This window comes from Myotis yumanensis, unplaced genomic scaffold, assembly GCF_028538775.1.
Source record: "Myotis yumanensis isolate MYYU_CA2020_CCGP unplaced genomic scaffold, mMyoYum1.0.hap1 SCAF_16, whole genome shotgun sequence".
Lineage (NCBI taxonomy): Eukaryota > Metazoa > Chordata > Mammalia > Chiroptera > Vespertilionidae > Myotis > Myotis yumanensis.
The window spans coordinates 20,097,532-20,118,938 of NW_027223767.1; the positions used below are offsets into that span (position 1 = coordinate 20,097,532).

General features: G+C 37.7%; 1 protein-coding gene across 1 annotated transcript in view; it reads right to left on the bottom strand.

Moving 5' to 3' along the window:
- Positions 1-21,407, bottom strand: part of EFCAB5 (EF-hand calcium binding domain 5) — a 94,717-nt gene that overhangs the window by 15,621 nt on the left and 57,689 nt on the right. Inside the window, 10 exon segments of the mRNA XM_070394829.1 lie at positions 746-999; positions 2,870-2,973; positions 3,759-3,911; positions 5,895-6,123; positions 6,852-7,021; positions 9,085-9,374; positions 15,607-15,763; positions 17,296-17,510; positions 19,412-19,501; positions 19,593-19,693. Coding sequence (XP_070250930.1) covers positions 746-999; positions 2,870-2,973; positions 3,759-3,911; positions 5,895-6,123; positions 6,852-7,021; positions 9,085-9,374; positions 15,607-15,763; positions 17,296-17,510; positions 19,412-19,501; positions 19,593-19,693 — 1,763 coding nt within the window.

Here is a 21,407-nt window from a genome sequence, read left to right on the forward strand (position 1 = left end):
CCTCCCCACCCTATGTAATGGCTAAAAAACTGTTAGCTTAATTATACACGTGTTACTCTTCTCTTTTCATTCACTCTCTTCTAGGTAGTCAAAGGTTTCCATGCTTCCTTCTTCCTCCCTTCTGCCCAAACTGTATCAGGAGTAGCCTAATGGATGTGGAATCACAAGGATTGAGGTCCGGTCTTGGCTCTGTCCCTAGCTTGCTACTGGACCTTTACTCTGATGGGCTTTAGCTTCTTTATCTGTAAAATCAGATGCTCTGATGACTTAACGCTATGTAATATAGTGGAAAGAGCACCCAAACTTGAGTGTAAATCCAGTCTCCACCACTTGCTAACTGTGATTTGGTGCAAGTTGTTTTGTTTCTTTAAACTTTGCCTTTCTCACCTATAAGATGAGGCATCACCATTCACCTCATAGAGTTATGGTCAGGACTAATTGAAATAGCATATTTAAAGTGCTTGGTATATGATGGGGCATTTAATAAATGCTAGTTCTATATTGCCTGTAGGAGGCTTTCTAATTCTAAAATGTGATTCTAGCTAAGAAAATGCAATTCCTTACCCTTTACTCTAATTTATAGCTCATACTCATCAGTCCAAGACTGCATGAGGGGATTTCTTTCATGAGGAAAATCTGTATATTGCAACAACTCATTTTAGAAAACATCCTTCATTGCATTGCCTGTGATTTCCCCAAAACTACTTAAACCCATAAATTTAGTCTGTCACCGCATTCACAATACCTAAGACACGATGCTTCTCTTTTTCACCAGATAACTCGTCCAGTATTTCATAGCAGGCAGCTTGGGTCACCTTCACCATTTTCTGCAGATCTTTAAATTCTCGATAAAACAACATCTTCCTCTTGCCAATGTTAAAATCGAGAGCCCCCAGAGCCTCTCCTGTTCTCTCACGAAGTGGAATTGCGATGTGGTTTTCTCCACAGACAGAGGCCAAAAGAACTTCTGAACTGTCTATACACTTAAAAAGGAAATCCCTGAAATCAAAACCAAATAAGCATAAGGGTATCGAAGATCAGCCTGTTCATAACATTCCACCCAAACATACGGAGTCACTCTCTTTTGTGCCTACTACACTTCAGCCCACCAGCTCTTGTTGCTACTTCATCTGCCTGGACCACTTCATCTCTTGATTTCACAGAGCTCTCCCTCAGCTCACTCACTCATCTCCTCTTAGAGAAGCCTTCCCTACCCGTGTAATCTAAAGTAGCACCTGAGTCACACTCCCTCATGTTATTCTGCTTTATTGTCTTTACTGGACTTATACTTATCTGAAAAGTATTCATTTTTTGTTTGTTTACATGTTGTCCAGGAAGTATTGGAGGAATGCCTGAAGGAATGATGCGTGTTAGGTTCTCTAGAAGCAGCACCCGAGACAGGGAAATGATTTATTAAGGGAATGCTCTCAGGAGAAACCTGTGAGGGTCTAAGGAAAGCAGGAGAGGGAAGCGGGGGGGGGGGGGGGGGGGGGGGGGGGGAAGCTACATAAGAATGTGATTTCAGGTAAAGTCTAACCTCAGCCTGATCCCAAGGGGAGCTCTGGGAAGCAAACTGTCAACGTCTGTCCCACCTGGATGCAAGGAAGAGGTCTTTGTCAGTGGTTGGCTCTGAGTTGCTCTGTGGGTGGGGAAGAGTGTTTACATAACTGGTAGGCACCTCCTGGTGAGAAGCTCCCATTTCTCAGGGGCACTCCTCCTGAGAAAGCTACAGTGTGAGTCATTAGCAGTAGCACTTGCAGCAGCTGGCAAAAGATACATGGGGGATCTGGGCTGGGCATCAACAGCATCTGCTTCAGTGAGAGACCAGAGGTTTTCACAGAAATGCAGTGGCATAGTGAGGTATGGACAAATCTCTTTTTATCTCCTTTCCTCTTTCCCCATCTACATTGGGATGTCATTCTTTTGAGGTATTTGTAAAAATGTTGGTGCTTTGCATTGCCTCAAAAAAAAAAAAAAAAGCACATTTACAGTTTATAATACCAATCCTATAATGACAGGTAAGATTCTGTCTTTTGCTACTCCCACCACTGTGTGACTTTATAATAGTAATGATGCATCATGTTAAACTGATGCATCATTAAATGAGTCTGGGTGTTACAAAGACTCCCCTAAAACTCTTGAACACCACAAGGAATAATTATGTGAATAGAAATAGAAATAATAATAGAAAAAGAGTTTCTAACTTAATGAACATTCTGGTACTAAAATTTAATTAAATAGGTACTTAAATATCAACTTAGCCTTCAGGCTAAGATAGGTTATTGGCTACTCAGCTACACTGACCCTCCCCAAGAAGCAGTCAGCCCCCTCTTGCAATAGGAGTGTTCTCAGTAAAGATGTTTTGCATCTGTCCACAGTTTAATAGTGTTCCTGTATTCCACAGGTGAGAGGCAGTTGAAGTAACCCGGAACTGGGTATTTATTGAAGATAACGTTCTTTCATTCCTGTCCTCTTTTGCCCAGCCTGTCTTCTTTAAATAAAATATACTTGTTCACAAGCTGGCTAATATTAAGATGAGGAATTTTGATAAGTGGTGTAGATGTACTTGTCATAATCATAGTGGGTTTTATTTAATTCCTTGTTTACAAGAAAATCATAGAAATAAAAGACTATCATGCTTAACAACATGCAATTTTAATATAAAACACCAATGAGATTTGTTTTAAAAAGGACTTGAGGGGGAAAGGAGTTCATATGACCCATGCAGTCAGGAAGTTGTCTCTAAAATCCAATCAGAATGAGAGTCACTGTATACTAATAGGAGGCAAAAGCTATGTCTTCAGATCTATCACACCTGGCTGTGTGCTCTGGCAAGTAAACAAAACAGACATGAAGATGCCTCTCATACCTGAAGATGTGTGTCTTCCTGAAGATGGTAGGGGGATTTTTGTGGATTTCTGTTAGACCTAGGGGCCCTGTGACCATCATATTGCGTAAAACATAGTCTGAACCCTTGAAAAGAGGAAGACATTTCATTATGGAGAAGAACAATTAGACTTCATATTCTCATTAAAGCTTTTGGGGACAGATAAGTAGGAAAAAATTAGAAAAGCTTAGATGATTTCTAGTTTTAAGTACAGTGACATTTTACTTACTCAGTACCATTAAGGAATGAGGTGTTCCACAAGAGAAAAATGTAAAAATATGAGACTTATTTAAATCCAAAAGCATATTTTTAAAAATAACTGTGATAAAATGCCGTGTTTATATTATTTTTCTGATGTTACAAGTGCACTGTAGAAAAGTTCCCTATCCCAGGCACATCTCAGGATAGGTCAAAATGAGTTTTCTTTCTTGGTTTTTCCAAATTGGAACAGAAAGGAAAGATTCTTTTCAAGCTACTAAGCAGCTGGCTTTGCCTTGTGGAAAAAGCCCATCTTTAGCTGGAAGTACAAAGCCAGAGTGCAGAGGGAAGCAACATGAGAACTGGGGAGAGAAAGAACCTGAGAGAGCCCTGATGGCATTGAATCCCTGGATCTGGTCATCTTGGAAGCCACCTTGATGTCTATCCTTTCTTCATTTCGGTCACGTGAGTCAAGCAATTCCCCTTTTTGCCTAAGGCAGTATGAGATGTATTCCTGCCACTCAACTGTGGACAGTTTGAGTGCGTGTCATGGGAACTATGTCCCCAGTTAGCCTAATAGCTAACTAAATATGGTTTTAAAATATCAGCAAGACAATAACATCTAGAAACTCTGTTGCCCTGGGAAGGTCTAACACTGCCCAGACTTGCCTACCTGCTCTGGGCTAGGCTCAATGAAGTATGTAGAGATGGCGTTAATGTCTGGTATGATGTTGTAGAGCCAGCTGATGCCAGTGATCACAACGTGCAGGATGTGCTCCCGGCTGTGGACATAGTGATAGGCAGTGCTGAAGACATTGGCAACACCCTGTAGAGACAGAATATTTTAATTGCCTTTTCTTTTTAAAATAGCAAAATAATTAGTAATGTATCCATTGGATTATCTTTTTCACTAATGATAATCTATTTCCTACAAATTACTTCTCAAAAGGCAGTGCTCTGGCTTCTACTATGAAAAAAAGAATCATCAAGAAGTCAGAGGTGTAAAAAGAAATCTTCCATAAGATCCACATAGCTTATATGTTTCCTGATAATCATCCAGTGAAATTTGTGATATGTGCAATCAGAAAATAGTGTCAGAAGAACAAAATAAAATTTGAAATGAGAAAAAAATGTTTAAAAGCCAAGATGAATGCCCGCCGTGGGCAGATGGGTAGGAGTGCCCTGATCTGATGCAGTATTAATGTCTGTATCTTTACATGGCTACTGTCATCAGATCAGCAGAACAGGATGTGCTGGGTTCCAAAGTTTGCAACATGTACAGTCTTCTTATGGGCACAAAATGATCCTGTTCCATAGAGAAGCAATGGGAAGTCCTTAGTACTCATCTGTGGTCTTGTTGTCAAGAAACTCTAGGAACCACAAAGTCTTAAAAAATATATGTAGATGGTGTGGCTCCGTGGTTGAGTGTCAATCCACAAAACGAGGTCACGGATGATTCCCAGTCAGGGCACATGCTTGGGTTTCAGGCTGGATCCCCAGTGTGAGGTGTGCAGGAGGCAGCTGACTGATGAGTCTAATCAATGATTCTCTCTCATCATTGATGTTTCTATCTCTCTCTCTCTTTCCCTTCATCTTTCTGAAGTAAATAAAAACATATTTAAAAAATATATATGCCTGTCTGGCATAGCTCAGTGGTTGAGTGTCGACCTATGAACCAGGAGGTCACATGCCTGGGTTGTGGGCTTGATCTCTACCTAGTGTGGGGCGTGCAGGAGGCATTAATCAATGATTCTCTCTCATCATTGATGTTTCTATCTCTCTCTCCCTCCCCCTTCTCTCTGAAATCGATAAAAATAGATTTAAAATATGTATATATGTACTTTATATTTGGACCCAAGGCATCTAAAGTAATAATACAGGCGCCTTTACCTCCAAGGACTAGAGAATCTATTTATAATTCATTTTGACATGTTCTCTAACAAGGCTGTGTATTAGTTCACCTACTGATAACTCCATACTCCTCCATTTTGCTTCTAAATATCTTCATATCATTATGTCAGATGAAAATGAATCTTATTCTTTAAAAGATGTCCAGAGAAAAAAGATTCTACCACTTTCCAGTTACCCAGTAAGTGGGAAGAGAAATTTTAAAATAATGGTAAATAAATATGAAGAGCCAGGGGCTTACAGGGAAACAAATGATAAGGGCAGAGCAAGTTCCCGATTGCCGCTATAAAGGTTTTATAGTATGTCTATTGCCTCCATAAAGGCTTTCAATCTTCCTCCATTGCAATTTTCATCCATAAATTTAAATGTTTGTAGAAATGATCCAGTTATTGTATAGTTTTAAAAATGCCTAAAACTTAAGCATTTTTCTTCATTCTTTATCCTCAAAAATTATAATACTGATATCAAGAGCTATGGGATCACATATCATATTTAGCACCATTTGTAGAAAGAGCAAAGGATTTCTAGGTTTCACTATTAATAAAACATAAATATGTTCTTTCTAAAAGTTCATTCTGACTATGTGGGTCTTAATGGTCTAATAGTTGGAATTTGGTTCTACAGTATAAAATTCTGTTTCTGTGATTAATGCAATGGGACACATTAATAATCTTCCCAGAGATTCTGAAGCATAGTCGTGCAACTGAAGCTGACAATTCTTCCATGTGTAATGCAGAACCTCTCAAAATACTGACACATATACACAGGGGACTGGAACCATATGACAACCCTATCTACTTATATAGCTCTACCCTCATCTAGTTTCAGGTTTTGCTTTGTAAAAAGTATAAAGGGAGAAGCCATCCTACCATTGCTATGGAAGAATCCTTCTCTGACTTACCTGATAGAATCTGATCTCATGAGGCAAGAAGATGTTTATTTTCTGGGGATCTCTTAGTGTGTCAACAGCCAGGACCCCAAAGATCCTCATATATGCATTCTGAAGAGGCAGAGCCAAGAATGATCCATTTTTCTCATTCTCCTTGCGGGAATCGTTCCAGAAGAAAATGTTCCCATGGTGCTGAACTTGAGGGACATGTACTGGCTTCCCTTTATCTATTACTGTAAAGCTAAGGAATAGAAATAGGAGGATGAGAGAAAGGCACACGAGGAGCTTTAGGTTAAACCATGTAGAAACTAGACCAACTCTCCATTCATAACCATTGGCATTACATGTCAGAGAAGTGGACTCATAAAATTACCAGTTTGGAGAGTCTTACTTGAAAGAAAGATTTAAAAAAACAAGCTTAGATCATAACAGAGAAAACATATATAATCAGGATGCAGGAGACATACTTTAAAGAGCAGGCAGAAATAATTGAGCTGATATTGTAAAGCAGAACTCCTACATGGCCAATCAATGCCTAAGTAAACTCCAGAAATGATCAAGTGAAATCACCTGAGACTGGAAACCAATCATCTCCACTCTAGAAGCATTGGTGACCTGAGGCATTTCTCTCTTGGGCAGCTAGCTAGGATTTCAATGCTAATTTACTTCAGAGAGGGAATTATTATTTTTTTAAAGAAGGGTGAAATCGCCGGGCTGGTGTGGCTCAGCAGTTGAGCATCGACCCAGGAAACAAGAGGTCCCTGGTTCGATTTCTGGTCAGGGCACATGCCAAGGTTGTGGGCTCAATTCCCAGTAGGGGGCATGCAGGAGCCAGCTGATGGATGACGATGTTCCTCTCTCGTCAATGTTTCTCTCTCTCTATTCATCTCCCTTCCTCTCTCTAAAAATCAACCAAAACATATTGTTTTAAAAAGGAGGGTAAAATCAACTTTTTCAAGAAATTCTTACCTGATTCCCTTCATGTCCCTGTAGAGCACTTTGTTCAGTACAAATGGAGCATCATCTAAAGTACAAGCTACATTCCTTAATAGAACAGCCCCTCTATGAGGCAGTAGTCGGTTTTCTTCTAAGAGGGAAATGTGAGCACTGATCTTCTTATTTCCATGGACTTGAGCATCCTATGGCAAAATGTTGCTGATGATGTATTTGCCAATAGCCATTCTCTTAATCACATTTTCCTTCATTAGCCAGTTTGTGCCTTTGACCCCAATAATTTCATTTTCATGAATAAATCATTAAGATATTACTATTCATGGGCAGTGAAGAAAAGTATACACTGACTCCACAGCTGTCCCCCAAACCTGAATTTTAGTGAGTGTAATGGATTTACTTTATGCCAATTAGACTGGTTTACTAAAAATAAGTAAGTAAATAAATAAATCTCAAAGTCTACTCAAATTTAGAGGTTTAAAACTTGGATCCCACCCAGCTGGCGTGGCTCAGTGGTTGAGCGTTGACTTATGAACCAGGTGATCACGGTTCGATTCCCAGTCAGGGCACATGCCCGGGTTGCAGGCTCAGTCCTCAGTGTGGGGTACGCAGGAGGCAGCGGATCAATGATTCTCTCTCATCCCTTTCTCCCTCTCCCTTCCTCTCTGAAGTCAATAAAAAATAAAATAAAATAAAAATACTACTTGCATCCCTTTGGCCCTGGTAGGTAGCTCAGGCAAGCATGTCAAACTTGTGGCCGGCGGGCCACATGCCTGCAGCTGGCCCTCTGGCTGCGAGTTTGACATGCTTGGGTTAGAGTGTTGTCCTGATATGCCAAGATTGTGGGTTCAACCCCTGGTCAGTGCACATGCAAGAATCAGCCAGTGAATAAATAAGCGGAACAACAAAACCTATGTGTGTTTTTTTCTCTCTCCCTTCCTCTCTCTCTCAAACCAATACACATATTTTTAAAAACTTATATCCCTTTGAACTATAGTCAGATTGTTTGGTATTCCATTAAAAGTATTTATTTTAGAGAGCTGGGGCAAGAAAATGGCTTCATTTTACTCATTTCTTAACCTTAATCTATTTATGTGAACGTGGAAAAAACGCTCCGAAGGAATTCTTAACATAGATTGGCTATGACATTTGATTTATGTCATTTTAGGAAAGGAGTTTTTGGGGCCTCATTTTGCAGACTTTATGCAGTTACTATTTCTATTGAAATAACTGAAAATTCTCTATACCTAAAATATTATTATGTTACCAAGAATATTATGTGTTAATACATATACTGAACACATCCATAAGTTGGGGGACATGAGAGACACATTCCTTGGTATTTGTCTCATCTTTCTATATATTTAGGTTTACTTTTCATGCCTTTTTTCTGCCTTTATGTCTCCTTTTCTACATAAAAATCTATAGAGTAACAAAAATATAGTGAGGTTTCTCTTGGGATACTGTAGATCTCTGAAGCAAGTTGGAATAATAGCTCTTTTTCTTGATTGGTCTCCTGTTCCTAGTCACACCATTTCAAACTACATTAGAAACTTCAGCCATTCAGGACATGATTCCAATAGTCGAGTGTTGCTATTTAGCTGAGCCGAATGGCACAGGTTCCCTGGATCAAAGGAATCTGTGATATATGCAGAAGATAACCATGTTATTACTTCTATCTGGGAGGAGCAGCAAGCTGGAGGTTTTGAGGGGGTGGCAAAGCTGTGGACAGTGGCCCATGATGGTCATGTGTTTTAAGTGACAGGATTCTGTAATAGTCTCAGTTTGTTTCTAGGCAGTGTTATGAAAAATTGTGTGGTGTTGGATTCCACTTTATAATAACTTTGTTTTAAATAGTTCCTTTTTGAACTGACTCTCAAAACATCATGCAAGGGAGATATAGTTTGACCTCCTTCCACATCTCCCTATTGGTATTTTTTGATATCAGTCTCTTTTCTGTTCTAGGTTTATTTGAGTCTCAGCACAAATGAAATTAGAAATCCCAAGACATAATTCTGTCTTTTATGTGTTTCCTCTCTGAGTCTGCCTTGCCAACCTGCAGTCATTCCAGTTGCATCTTCCCTAGGCTTTGGGTCATTGTAATGTATTAAAGAGAGAGAGAGAGAAAAAAAAATCTATAGCAATACCCACCAAATTTTAAGAGAATTTAGCGTGCTCCTCCTTTACAACCATTGAATATCACCTACTGTGAGGAAGTTTTTCTTTTTATGTATCATTTTAGAAAACATACCTGTGTGAGGGCCTTAAAGGTCTCAGTGTACACTGGCTCCAGGGATACCCCACTTGTTTCTGCAGCATGTTGAATTTGGTGCAGCCACTTCCGTCTGGCACTGTTCCTCAGACCCTCAAAATGGCTTCTTTCTAAGCTGGTCATCAGAAACTCCACCAGGCTTTCCAGAACCTGGTCTTCATTGCCCCTGAGTTCAGATACAACCAATTCTATGTATTTCTGAAACTGTTTTGAAGACAGCCTCACTTCTTGACCAGGGTGTGGCTTTGGAAATTGGATGTGTAATTTAGCTAAAAGACATAAACACAAAACCCAAGGACTAATCAAAAGCTCATTTACCCGTGGAAGAAATTTTCATTCTCCTCTTACAACAAACTGAAGTCTCTTGACAACTGTCGCCCCTTCCCCCAATGGAGAATCAGGTGTATTAAAGGCATCTAAGCCCAACAAAACATGTTACAGTGAATTCCTGTGATAAACTCAAGATGAGTCCTATGTCATCTTTCCTGTTTTTGTTTTGTTTATTTAATTCTACCACTTAGTCAGGCAAAATTCCAGGGTCAGTTTTCATTCCACCCTACCTTTTCCCATCCATTTCCAATAGACTACTTAACTCTCTCCTGTTAGTCATGGACAATGTGTCGTCCTCACCATTCCTGCTTCCATAATACTAAACCAGTATTAATCACTTTATAAGTGGATTATCAATGGTAAGGCTCAATACATATTTATGAAATTAAATTAAAACACAACTTGAATTATGCAATTTCTTGGTTCAAAGTATATTTGGATCCAGTCCATTTTCCAAGAATATTTGCCCATAATACCATATAGGAATTATTTATTTCAGTATCCCCATTCTATTCATGATCCCTGACTATGCCTTGCACACTTCTGCACCCACATCTATCTTTTATTTTTTTAGCATACAATCACGATCTACTACCAAACCGAAACATTACTAATAACTTACATCTTCTTTTATGCCCTTGCCATTGTTCACTCCCTGCCTATCCACATCCCCGCACTAGTATTCTGAAATTTTGCTCTTGCTTTATCTTTTCCTTCCTTTTCTTTTCCCAATAGTGTTATTGTGTGTGTATGTGTGTACTTCTAACCACATGTGGTTTCATTTTATCTTTTTGTATACTTTAGAAAAAGGACATCATACTATATGTACTTTTCTGGGGCTTGCTTTTTAATTCAACATTATGCTACCATATACCTCTATGTTGCTCCTGTGGCTGTGACGTACTCATTTTCCCTATTATATAATATGTCATTTCGTAAGTATACCATCATCAATTTATTTATTCTATCAATGGGCATTTAGTTTGTCTCTAATATTTTGCTCTTATGAACAGTGCTATGAGCATTTTTGTACATGTCTCTTGGTGCACATGTGTAAGTTTGTTTGATATTTATTATAAATTAATAAGTCATAGAGTATGCACCTTTCCTCTTTAAAATTCAAGAAGGCTTCCACCTGAAAGATAGTAACATTCATACTATATTAATTGTTTGACAGTTAACAAATACCGCCTCTTTTAGTCATCTTATTATATGATTTTTGCTCTTTAGCATCCACTCATCTTTCCCCTAGCAATTGTATCCTGGATTTTGCTTTGGGGAAACTACTCCACTCCAACCTCAGGTCATATGTTTGAGTGAGGTTCCACTTGGCAGAGGTCCTAGAGGTGGAGCATGCGTCTCAGCTCTGAGCCAGTCAGGACATCATATTCCCCTCGCCAGAGTAGTTGGGTTAGTCCAGACTAATGCCAGACTCTCTACTTGAATTATTAGGAAGAGGACATTTTCCTTCTTATTCTCACTTAATTTGAATAAACCGGTTGGGATGTGAGATTGAACCTGATCACCATGAGGGGAAAGAGTGTGTGAAAGTGGAGTCAACACATAGAAGAGAACAGGACCAGACTGAAAGAGAGAAAGAGAGAAAGAAGCAGATACCTGTCCTGAAGTCATTATTTGAACTCCCAAATCTGGTGTGTCCTGAACTAGCCCTGGACTTTTCCATCACATGAACCACTAACGTCCATTTTTGCTAAACCACTTTGTTAAGAAAAAAAAGACTGTTAGCATATATTGAACTCTAAGTAATGATATGCATGCTGAAGTATTTAGGAAGGAGTATATGGATGTCTGTAATTTACATGTAATGCATCAAAAATAAGAAGTAGATGGAAGGACAGAAAGATGGAGAGATGAATAGATAGATAATAAAAAAGTTTAGTAAAATGTTAATGATAGAAATCCAGGTAGTAGATATATAGATACTCACAAAATTCTTCCAGCTTTGCTGTATGTTTTAAAATTTTCATAATAAAATATTAGAGGGGAGAGGAGGGCATAGACAGTTTGAAAGGACTCCCATGGGTTAAATATAAAAATATATGAGCGTTATAATGATAGTGTTGGATTATAATTTACTGTATAAAATAGGAAAAACTGAATATATACTGTTATGAATGAATAAACAAAAAATTTGACAAGAAATGGAATGTTTATATAGTTGCAAAATAATTATTAATTACAAAGGAAAAGAAGAGTAACTTTAAAATGGAGGAGCCTGACTAATACCATCTTCTCATGAGATTTCTGATAGCATTCAATGAGAAGAACGCAGCATCACTTATATGACATTCCTGCCAAAAATGAAGAACCTAACTGTAATCATGAGGAAATACTAGACACACCTAAAAGAAGTAAAAATTACAAACAAATCTGCCTGCATTCTGAATAAATGGCAAGGCATAGAAAGCAAGGAAAGACTGCGGAGTTTCTTAAAGATTCCTTGTTCCAGGGTGAAGAAACAGTAATAGTTTTACACTAACCACTTGTCCAGATTTCAGTTTCTTTAAGGAACATTGAGTATTTCAATGAGACTTTCTAAATAAATGTGAGAATTTGGTGACAGAGTGACTCACCAAAATGTTATAATTTTAAGAGAGTTAAATGCCCTACTTAAATAGCAATGTATATATTAAAGCAAATTTTATCATTTAATAGAAAACTAAAGGACATATCCAACACATGTTAATAGCTATTTCATGGGAAGTAATGGAGGAAGATAATTTTTTCTCTTAAATTCTACAGTGTAGACAGGTCACATGTTCTACAGATTTTTATATATGATATTTCTGCTCAAAAGATTAGGCTATATTAGATGGGAATAAAAAGGGAAAATTACAGTGTAAAAGTTTCAAGTTGCCCTTTCCATATAGAAAACTTCCATTTTGAGGACACCAGCAGAAACATTTCTAGGAATTTCTAATTCTGTGACATTATCCTATTTAAACCCCAATTTTTAATCTTGGACACAGAATTGTATAAGAAGGGCAGAGAAAAAACAAACAAATAAAAAAAGAGCTGTCTAAAGGTTTTCAAATCTGTTATTAGCTAATGTTTGAATTTTAAAATTTTTCCTTTTTTAAGAAACAAAATCTGCCTTTCAGCTTCCATATGACCATCAGCTCAGCATTTATCTCCACAGGCCTGGTGGCTACCAAGATGTGCTCAGAGAGAGTCGTTTTGTATGAGTCTACCCTTGGAGAGAGTAATTTGTTCTTCCTGCTTGCAGACATTTCCTTCTGGCAGCAGATTCTGTCTCCTCAGCACTTCATTTTTATTTGCTTGGCTTAACCCATTACATTTTTGCTTTCTACCTATCCCTACTGCTGTACTTCAATCATATGTATTGGAACATCCTTATAACATTATCCTGGGGTTCCTTAAATTCCAGAATTCATAGTGTCTAACTCCTTCATTTTACAAATGAGGACACCTGGATCTACAGAGATTCAGTAATTTGCCTTTGCTCACATGACCATTTAGTGAAAGATCCAGTATCAGAACCTAGCACTCCTGACCATTGTGCAATGTTCTTTCCTCTGTAGAACATGGTTCTGTGTTAGGAAATTTGTCCATATTATAAAATCACCTCATTATGCCTTTCAAAACTTCATTAAGTAAATCCTTTTTGGTTGCAGTTTAAGAAAGTAGTGTAGTGTGATGTAAAGTTTGCAAAATTAAAAACACATGACAATGGATAAACTTAGGACAGAAGAATGTTAATCCTAATCATTTCTTCTGCTGTGCACTATATACTTCAAGAGTTAGAAATCTGGTATGCCAAAGTCACTAGACAAATCCTTAAACCCAGGGAAGAGTATAACCGTTTCTGCTGGGATCTAATCAAATGAAGGAGGGAATTATACTAGAATAAGAATTTTAGCAACTCTTGATTGGGAAGAATTGATCAGAAGAGAAAAGTATAATATAGAAGAGGAAAGTCATTTAGAAGAATAAGTTGAGTTAGTAAATTCAGGAGAAACTTGCAAGCCAGCCAGATTTGTGAAGTGAATCAGACCTGGTCAAGGCAAAGAGATACAACAAAAAGAGAAAATAAGCAGAACTGTGGAATGGTTTGGATTTTTTTCTTTTAACCCCAAGACTGAGCGTACTCAAGTACACAGAAGGAATCTAACCATTAGAGCTAAGGTCTTGGGCAAAACACTCTACAACATATTCCACTCCTGATTGCTCTGACACTTTCTACTTTCTCACCAGCCAGGCACAAGGGTTCCAATCTCTCCGCATCCTTGCCAACAATTGTTATTTTCCATTAAAATTTAATTATTTCAATTTTTAAATGCCATACTATGCAAGCAACAAAAGCAAAAATAAGTGACACAATATCAAACTAAAAAGGTTCTGTACAGCAAAAGAAACAATCAATAAAACAAAAAGACAACCTACAGAATAGGAGAAAATATTTTCAAATCATCTACACTAATAAAAGAGAAAGATGCAAATTGACCATACATTCGCAACACCCACCAGCCAATCAGGCGTGAGTATGCAAATTAACCCAACAAAGATGGTGGGTTAATTTGCATACGCAGGTGCTGAGTGGCTGGGGGCAGAGCAGGACAACAACGCAGGCGTTCCGCACTGCCCCAGCCACTCCAGGCCTCTGGGCAGCGTGGAAAGGTGGAAAGGCGGCTCCGGGCCAGAACAAAGGCAGAAAGGCAGTTCCGGGCTGGAGCGAAGGTGGAAAGGCGGCTCTGGCCAGCCAGAGCAAAGGTGGTGCTGGCAGCTAGGGGAAGTAAGGCCCATTCTTGCACGAATCTTCGTGCATCGGGCCTCTAGTATATCTAATAAGGGGTTTGATATCCAAAAAAATATAAGGAATGTATACAACTCAATAGCAAAAAAAAAAAAAATCTGATTAAAAATGGGCCGGAGAACGAAATAGACATTTTTCCAAAGACTTGAAAATGACCAAATGGTGATTAAAAGATATTCCATATCACTAATCAGGGAAATGCAAATCAAAACCACAATGAGATATCACCTCAGATCTGTTCAAACAGCCATCATATAAAAGATAAGTTTTGGTGAAGTTGTGGAGGAAAGGGAACCCTTTTGCACTGTTGATAGTAATGTAAATTGGTATAGTCACTATGGAAAACAGATTGAGGTTTCTAAAAAAATAAAAATAGAAGTACCCATATGATCCAGTAATTCCACTTCTGGGTATATATCCAAAATCACTATTTCAAAGAAATATCTGTGCTTCCATGTTAACTACATAATTATTCACAATAGTCAAGACATGGAAACAGCCCAAGTATCCATCAACAGATGAATGGATAAAGAAGATGCCATGTTACTATTTACAACAACATGGCTGGATTGTGAAGGCGTTATATTAAGTGAAATAAATCAGACAGAGAAAGACAAATACTGTACAGTCTCACTTATATGTGGAATTTTAAAAAGGCAAACTCATGAAAACAGAGTGTATAATGGTGGTTGCCAGGAGCTAGGGGTAGGGAAAATGGAGAGATGTTGGTCAAAGGGTACAAAATCCTATATAATAAAAAGCTAATATGCAAATTGTCTCCTTGGGTGTTCGACCTACCGGGAGTTTGACCACTCGCTATGATGTGTGCTGACCACCAGGGGGTGTCAAGAAACCAAGGAAGGCCCTTGCCAGCAGCCGTCAGCTGAGGGAAGGAAGGCCCTGATTGGTCTCGATTGCCGGCCAGGCCTAAAGACCCTACCTGTGCACGAATTTTGTGCACCAGGCCTCTAGTTTCATTATAAGATGAATAAATTCTGGGGATCTAATGTGCAGCATAGTGACTATAGTTAACAATACTGTATTATACACTTGAAAGTTGCTAAGATCTTAAATGTTCTCACAATGAAAAAGGTAGTAATTATGGGAGGCGATGGAGGTGTTAACTAATACTACTATGGGAATAATTTCACAATATATAAGTATATCAAATCAACATATTGTACATCTTAAATTTATACAGTGTTATAAGTCAGTTATATCTTAATAAACCTGAGCAATTTGTCGCCATACTAGCAAGTGTGACAGTGATATCTCATGGTTTTAGAACAATCAGTGTTTAACTGTATATATGTCAGATTACTGGGAAACTTGAAACCAAGTTGTTAGTCTAAATAAGAAAATTATTATACTTTTACCTGTCTTCATAGCTTCTTTTTCCATTCCCTCCTTGTATGTATACAAGAGTTCATCAACTTCATTCAGATCTAGGAAGCCTGAGCCATCACTGTCCCACAACTGAAAGAGGGCTTCTAGGAGAAGTCCCCGTCGAATTTGGGAAGTGTTTTGTATAGCCTAGGATACAAACCAGATGACAAAGCACAGAAGACTTGCTGTTTCTTCTACTAGCTGGCATCCTATTTTTATTCCCAAAAAAGTGCAGCACTTTTTTATAAAAACAGCTTTACTTTGGGACTAAGCATGATATTAATAGGAAAATGAATCATTTAATTTTAATCCTCTCACTACCACTTCTCTGTTTCTGCATTGGATTAAAACACATTAATATAGAAAGAAGACGACTACACTCCTTAAGAATCTTTAATTCATTCCTTTCCACTCCCTCACTGCTTGTTCAGGAATATGATAAACACATGGAGTACTCTGCCTGGCTTCTTGGTGGCATTTGTTTTGTAGTGAAGGGGGATAAATGGCAGTGTTCAAACAATAAAAAATGACTGTGTTCAAAAATACTTTTTGTATTTAACATTGGCCTAACTTGGCATTAGAGATTTAGAGATAAGTTATATGCTGTGGAATGCTGTGCCATGCAAGGTGTGGTCTGTAAGCTGGTACAAGTCTGTGGTGAGAAGTATACATAAACTGAAAATAGCATCTAGCAAATTTGAGAAAGTAACAGATGCTAAGTCAGAGTTGTATCTGACAATCAAAATATGAGTTGTATTTTGTATGTCCTTTTCCCCCTTAGTAATCCATTTTCATTGAGTACCATTCCACAGCAGATTGGAAATTAAAAACATCACCATTAACAACAAACTAAAACTGGTCCTTTACAACAAATAGTTTAAGAAACATGGCTTTAAGGGTCTTACCCTACCTTCCCACAGTCACAATGCAGGAAGAGTTCAACAAACATCTGCCTCCGCATATACTTTTTATTAGATTAATTATATCAATTTGAGAGTAATTTAATATCTAGATATATTTAACTTCTGAAACAAAGTGAATATATACCTTTTGGTTAAATGGGAGAACTGCAGTTGAGGCAAAAGGGATATCACCTCTAGAATTAAGTTGAGAAGATTCATAAGGCTGCTGAGATTACTGTGTATGCCTGGTGAATCTAATTTACATATTTCATATACGAGTACATAAATTGTTTATATCAGCTAATGTGTGTGCATTTACCTACACCTAAATAAGTAGTAAGTTCTTACAAAATATGTACTACCTGATGCAGTGCACATGAATAAAAATATATATTCAAACTGTAATTGAACCCTAGGTATGTGCACTTGTAAATGCACTCACACAGATATACATGCATGCGATATCTTTGTTATATCTTTGTTCATACACATATTTGCTCCATTAAGTCTGCTATTCAAGCTTCAGTGAAAAAACACACAAAGCTGTCTAATAAACCATCTACTGCCATCATCAATCATGATATTATTAAGGGAATGAGTTCTCTGGAGTGTGAACTCATTTTATTTGACAATAAAATAAAATATTTAATGGCCATGATTGTTGAAATAGTGACACATTTAGTTGTAAATTTTTAAAGAAGAGCCACACTAGGAACTACTGAGGTTGACAAATTTAATAATAGTGACCTCACTTGTTTCATTGATAAACAATATTACCTCTTCCAAGTCCCTCATTTTCTCTTCTTTTGTTTCAGCATAGCCCCACTTGAAAAAGGAGGTGAGGGTCTCACTGGTACTCAAGGGGGCATCTTCACCAACAAATGTCTCTAGGAGTTGCACAAACTGGAGCAGATTAAGGGAAACTCCATTGAAGGCACTCCTTCCTTTCACTTCTTTGTAAGACTGAATATTTCTGATAATTGAATGTAGGTCTATAAAGCAGGAAACATACAGTAAAATGGACAATTTTCTCAAAGATTAAGGAAAATATATGAGTATGTATTATAATGGACATCTGCTACTATTTTCTTGACAGAAATCCATGCTCCCTTCATGAGGACAGCACCATTTCTTTTTTATTTGACAAATCATCTCTTCCCCAGTAAAATGTTTAGTTAAGTCAAGTGGTACTTAACCTCCCCCAACCATGCCCTAAGGATTACCATGTGACATAGGTCTGGCCAATGATTTCTGTATAACAGCAATGCAATCCATTATAGACCAATGAGAATTTAAACCCAGAATTTTTGGGGGAACAGTTGGGAGAAGGACCCCTCTTTTTGTACTCTTGATTCCTGAACTGGTAGGATGTAGGCTTAGAGATACTCTCACGGATATCTTTGTCATAGTATGGAAAAAACAACCTAGAACTGAAAGTCATACACAGAGAACAGGGCTGAGAGGCAGAAAGACAGTGCCCTGCTGCTATTGTTGAGGTCTTGGATTCAATTGTGCCTGAAGCCACCTGCAATCTGGACTTGCCAGTTAAATAAGTCTGTAAATACCACCATTACAACCCCTCCCCCAACGGGTCTTTACTATATTTATCATGAAGCTCAATGTTCTAACATGAGGCACATTTCATAAAATTTTAACCCAATGCCTTATGTTTAATTTATTCATTGAGTTAATCATTCATGCCCTTATGACTCCCATAAGAGATTTGACATAACTTAAAAATACTCATTCATGCAGTTTATTTTCCAAATAGTAAAGCAAAATTGAAATAAAGAAGACAAGGAGAAGAAGAACATGAACTAGCAGGCTATAAGAGCTTGACTAATGCCATACATTTCCACCAAAATATTTTGAGGATAAAAGGTTTATTATTTGACCCAGACTTAAATTTTTTAAATTCAGATAGGAAGAAAATAATCTTTCAGCGTCTAGTGGCTGTCTTAGGTTCCCATAGTTGTTGTTGTTGTTGTTTTCAATGAATACAGACAATAGGGTGGTGAAGGCCTAGGGTAGGGTAGGAACTGGGTGGTGGGGAGCAAGGAGGACATCTGTAATGCTCTCAACAATAAAGATAAAAAAGAAAGAAAATAATGCTGATCTAATTAGTTCTACTACATGTTGATGAAAGGTAAAAATGACAAAATAGCATTGTAGTAAAATATGAGTACTTGTTGGAACACTCACTGTTAAATAACAGCTACTCTTTGCTCTCTCTGTTGAGTAGTAGATCTTTCTTTGTAAGTCTTCAAAAACAATCTATATTCTCACCTGTTTCACATGTTTGGATGTGAAACTACCAGGGAGAGAAAAGCTGAAATTATTTCTATTGAGTAGTAATATCTAATATCTGATTCCTTTTGTATACCTAGATCATAGCTTAAAAGCAGCTGTTGGGCCATTTAATCATTTTAAAAAACTGTATACTAATGCATCTGTTTTTAAGCAGAAGAACATTCATCAATAGCACATGCCTACTACCGCTAAAACATTCATCTTGTAAATCTTTATTTTGTTAAAAATATTTTTATTGGTTTCAGAAAAGAAGGAAGAAGGAGAGATAGAAACATCAGTGATGAGAGAGAATTATTGATCCTACATGCCCCACACTGAGGATCAACCCTGCAACCCAGGCATATGCCCTGATTGGGAATTGAACCGTAACCTCCTGGTTCATAGGTCAACACTCAACCACTGAGCCATGCCGGCCGGGCCATCTTGTAAATAATTAGATCCATCAGCTCAGGGACAAAACAATGCAGGTTCACCTGGTGTTGTGTCTTGTCTAAGTCCAGTCTTTATCATGGGGTACCACAATAAGTTAAATTCATCAATCAGACTGAGATCTATTCTTTCTAATTTTGTTGTTGACATGTACCTGTGAATCTGGAGTTATCATAGATTAATTTTGCCTGTTCCTCATCTTCGCATTTTACATACTTCTTCAAGTCACAAGTCAAAAGTTCACCTATAAAATACACATTCCACAGAACATAGGTAATTTAACTTCACTGTCACAGTGTTTTTGTTCTACATGAAAGGAGGGTTAAGTGAGTTACCTGGCCATGGCTTTCCTTCTATTTCTTGGGACTTGGGTTCACAGGCTTTGTCTTTCTCAACTTTCTTCTTTGCAGTTTCTAAAAGGTACAAAAGAAAATGCCTATGAGTTGGACATTACATATTCTTAAGTTAATGAATAAGCGAAATGCCTTGCATACAGACCACCAAAAACTTTCTTTCAGGTGCTTTCCCATATATGCTGTGTCATAATCAACCACAGTGATAGAACTTAATAACTCTAGTTGTTGAGAGCAGCTCTTTGACAAAAGCTATTTATTTACCCCAAGTTGGCCACGCAAAATGAGGCCTACATTTCCTAGCCTCCCTCACTATATCCCTATATACTGACCAATGATATGTTCAGGGAAGTGATGTGATGCTTATCCATTTTCCTTTCTCCTCACCTGCTGGTCAGAATGTAGACATGGCAGTGAACCATCTTGGTCCATGTGGTTGGAGGAGACACGAAATAGAAGGAGCTTGAGCCACTGCTGATTTCATGGGACTGAGCTGTCATAGAACTTTGGACTTTCATGTGAGAAAGAAAGACACCCCTTTCTTGTTTAGACACTTATTTGTTTTGTTTTTCTGACACTCATTTTGGAACACTGTTACACATAGCCAAAATTAAGACCTCACTAACATAACATCTGGTTGAATAGTAACCTCACTACTTTTTAAATGCTACATCCCTATGTAAGGAGAGCCAGAAATTAGTAGCTCTGTTTTATGGAGAAATAAACATAATACTAAAAAAAAAAAAAAGATTTCAAATTAGTTGATGATAGTGTAGAATGTAAAACACAAATTACCCATTTTTTACAAGTTTTCTTTGGGACTGTAGAATTAAAGAGCAGAATTTTAAAAAAAATTATGCCTAACTGAGGTCTTCAGTGGTATTGAGACTGGCTTTTTAAAAGGTTAGAATTTTTTTTTAAAGAAAAGGTCATAAATTGGCAATTCAGAGGAAAAATGTCTTCTGCAGAATAAAATTTGAACTGCAGGGTGCCCTTTGTCTTAAATATGGCTTCCAGAAACTTTTCTAGAAATATATCTTATATACAACTGAAAAATCAAGATCCATTTTATAGGTGAAATAAAAGAAAAAAATTTTATATATATATATATATATATATATATATATATATATTTGATTTTTTACAGAGAGGAAGGGAGAGGGATAGAGAGTTAGAAACATCAATAAGAAACATCGATCAGCTGCTCCTGCACACCCTCTACTGGGGATGTGCCCGCAACCAAGGTACATGCCCTTGACTGGAATCGAACCTGGGACCCTCCAGTCCTCAGACCAACGCTCTATCCACTGAGCCAAACCAGTTAGGGCTAAAAGAAAAATTTTTAAGTGGTTTCTAATATCAGACCCCACATTAAAAACAAAATGGCTTCTACCGCCTTTTCAGAGATCCAACGTAAATTTCTATGTGCAACATTACCAGATTTCTTCCTTACAAGTGGGTTTCTAGTTTTGCTCAGTGGATAGAGCAGACTGAAAGGTCCCAGGTTTGATTCCAAACTAGGACACAGACACATACCTTGTTGCAGGCTTGATCCCCAGCCCTTGTCGGGGCGCATGCAGGAGGCAACCAATCTATGTGTCTCTCTCACATCATGTTTCTCTCACTCTGTCTCTGCCCCCTCCCATCCACTTTCTAAAAAAAAACCCCACAAGAATTCTAGGTAAATGGATAATAGAGTCTTATTTTTATTTATTTTTTAATTTTAATTTTTATTGATTAAGGTATTACATATGTCTGATAATAGAGTCTTTATGGTTTGCATTTAATTGATTGGTC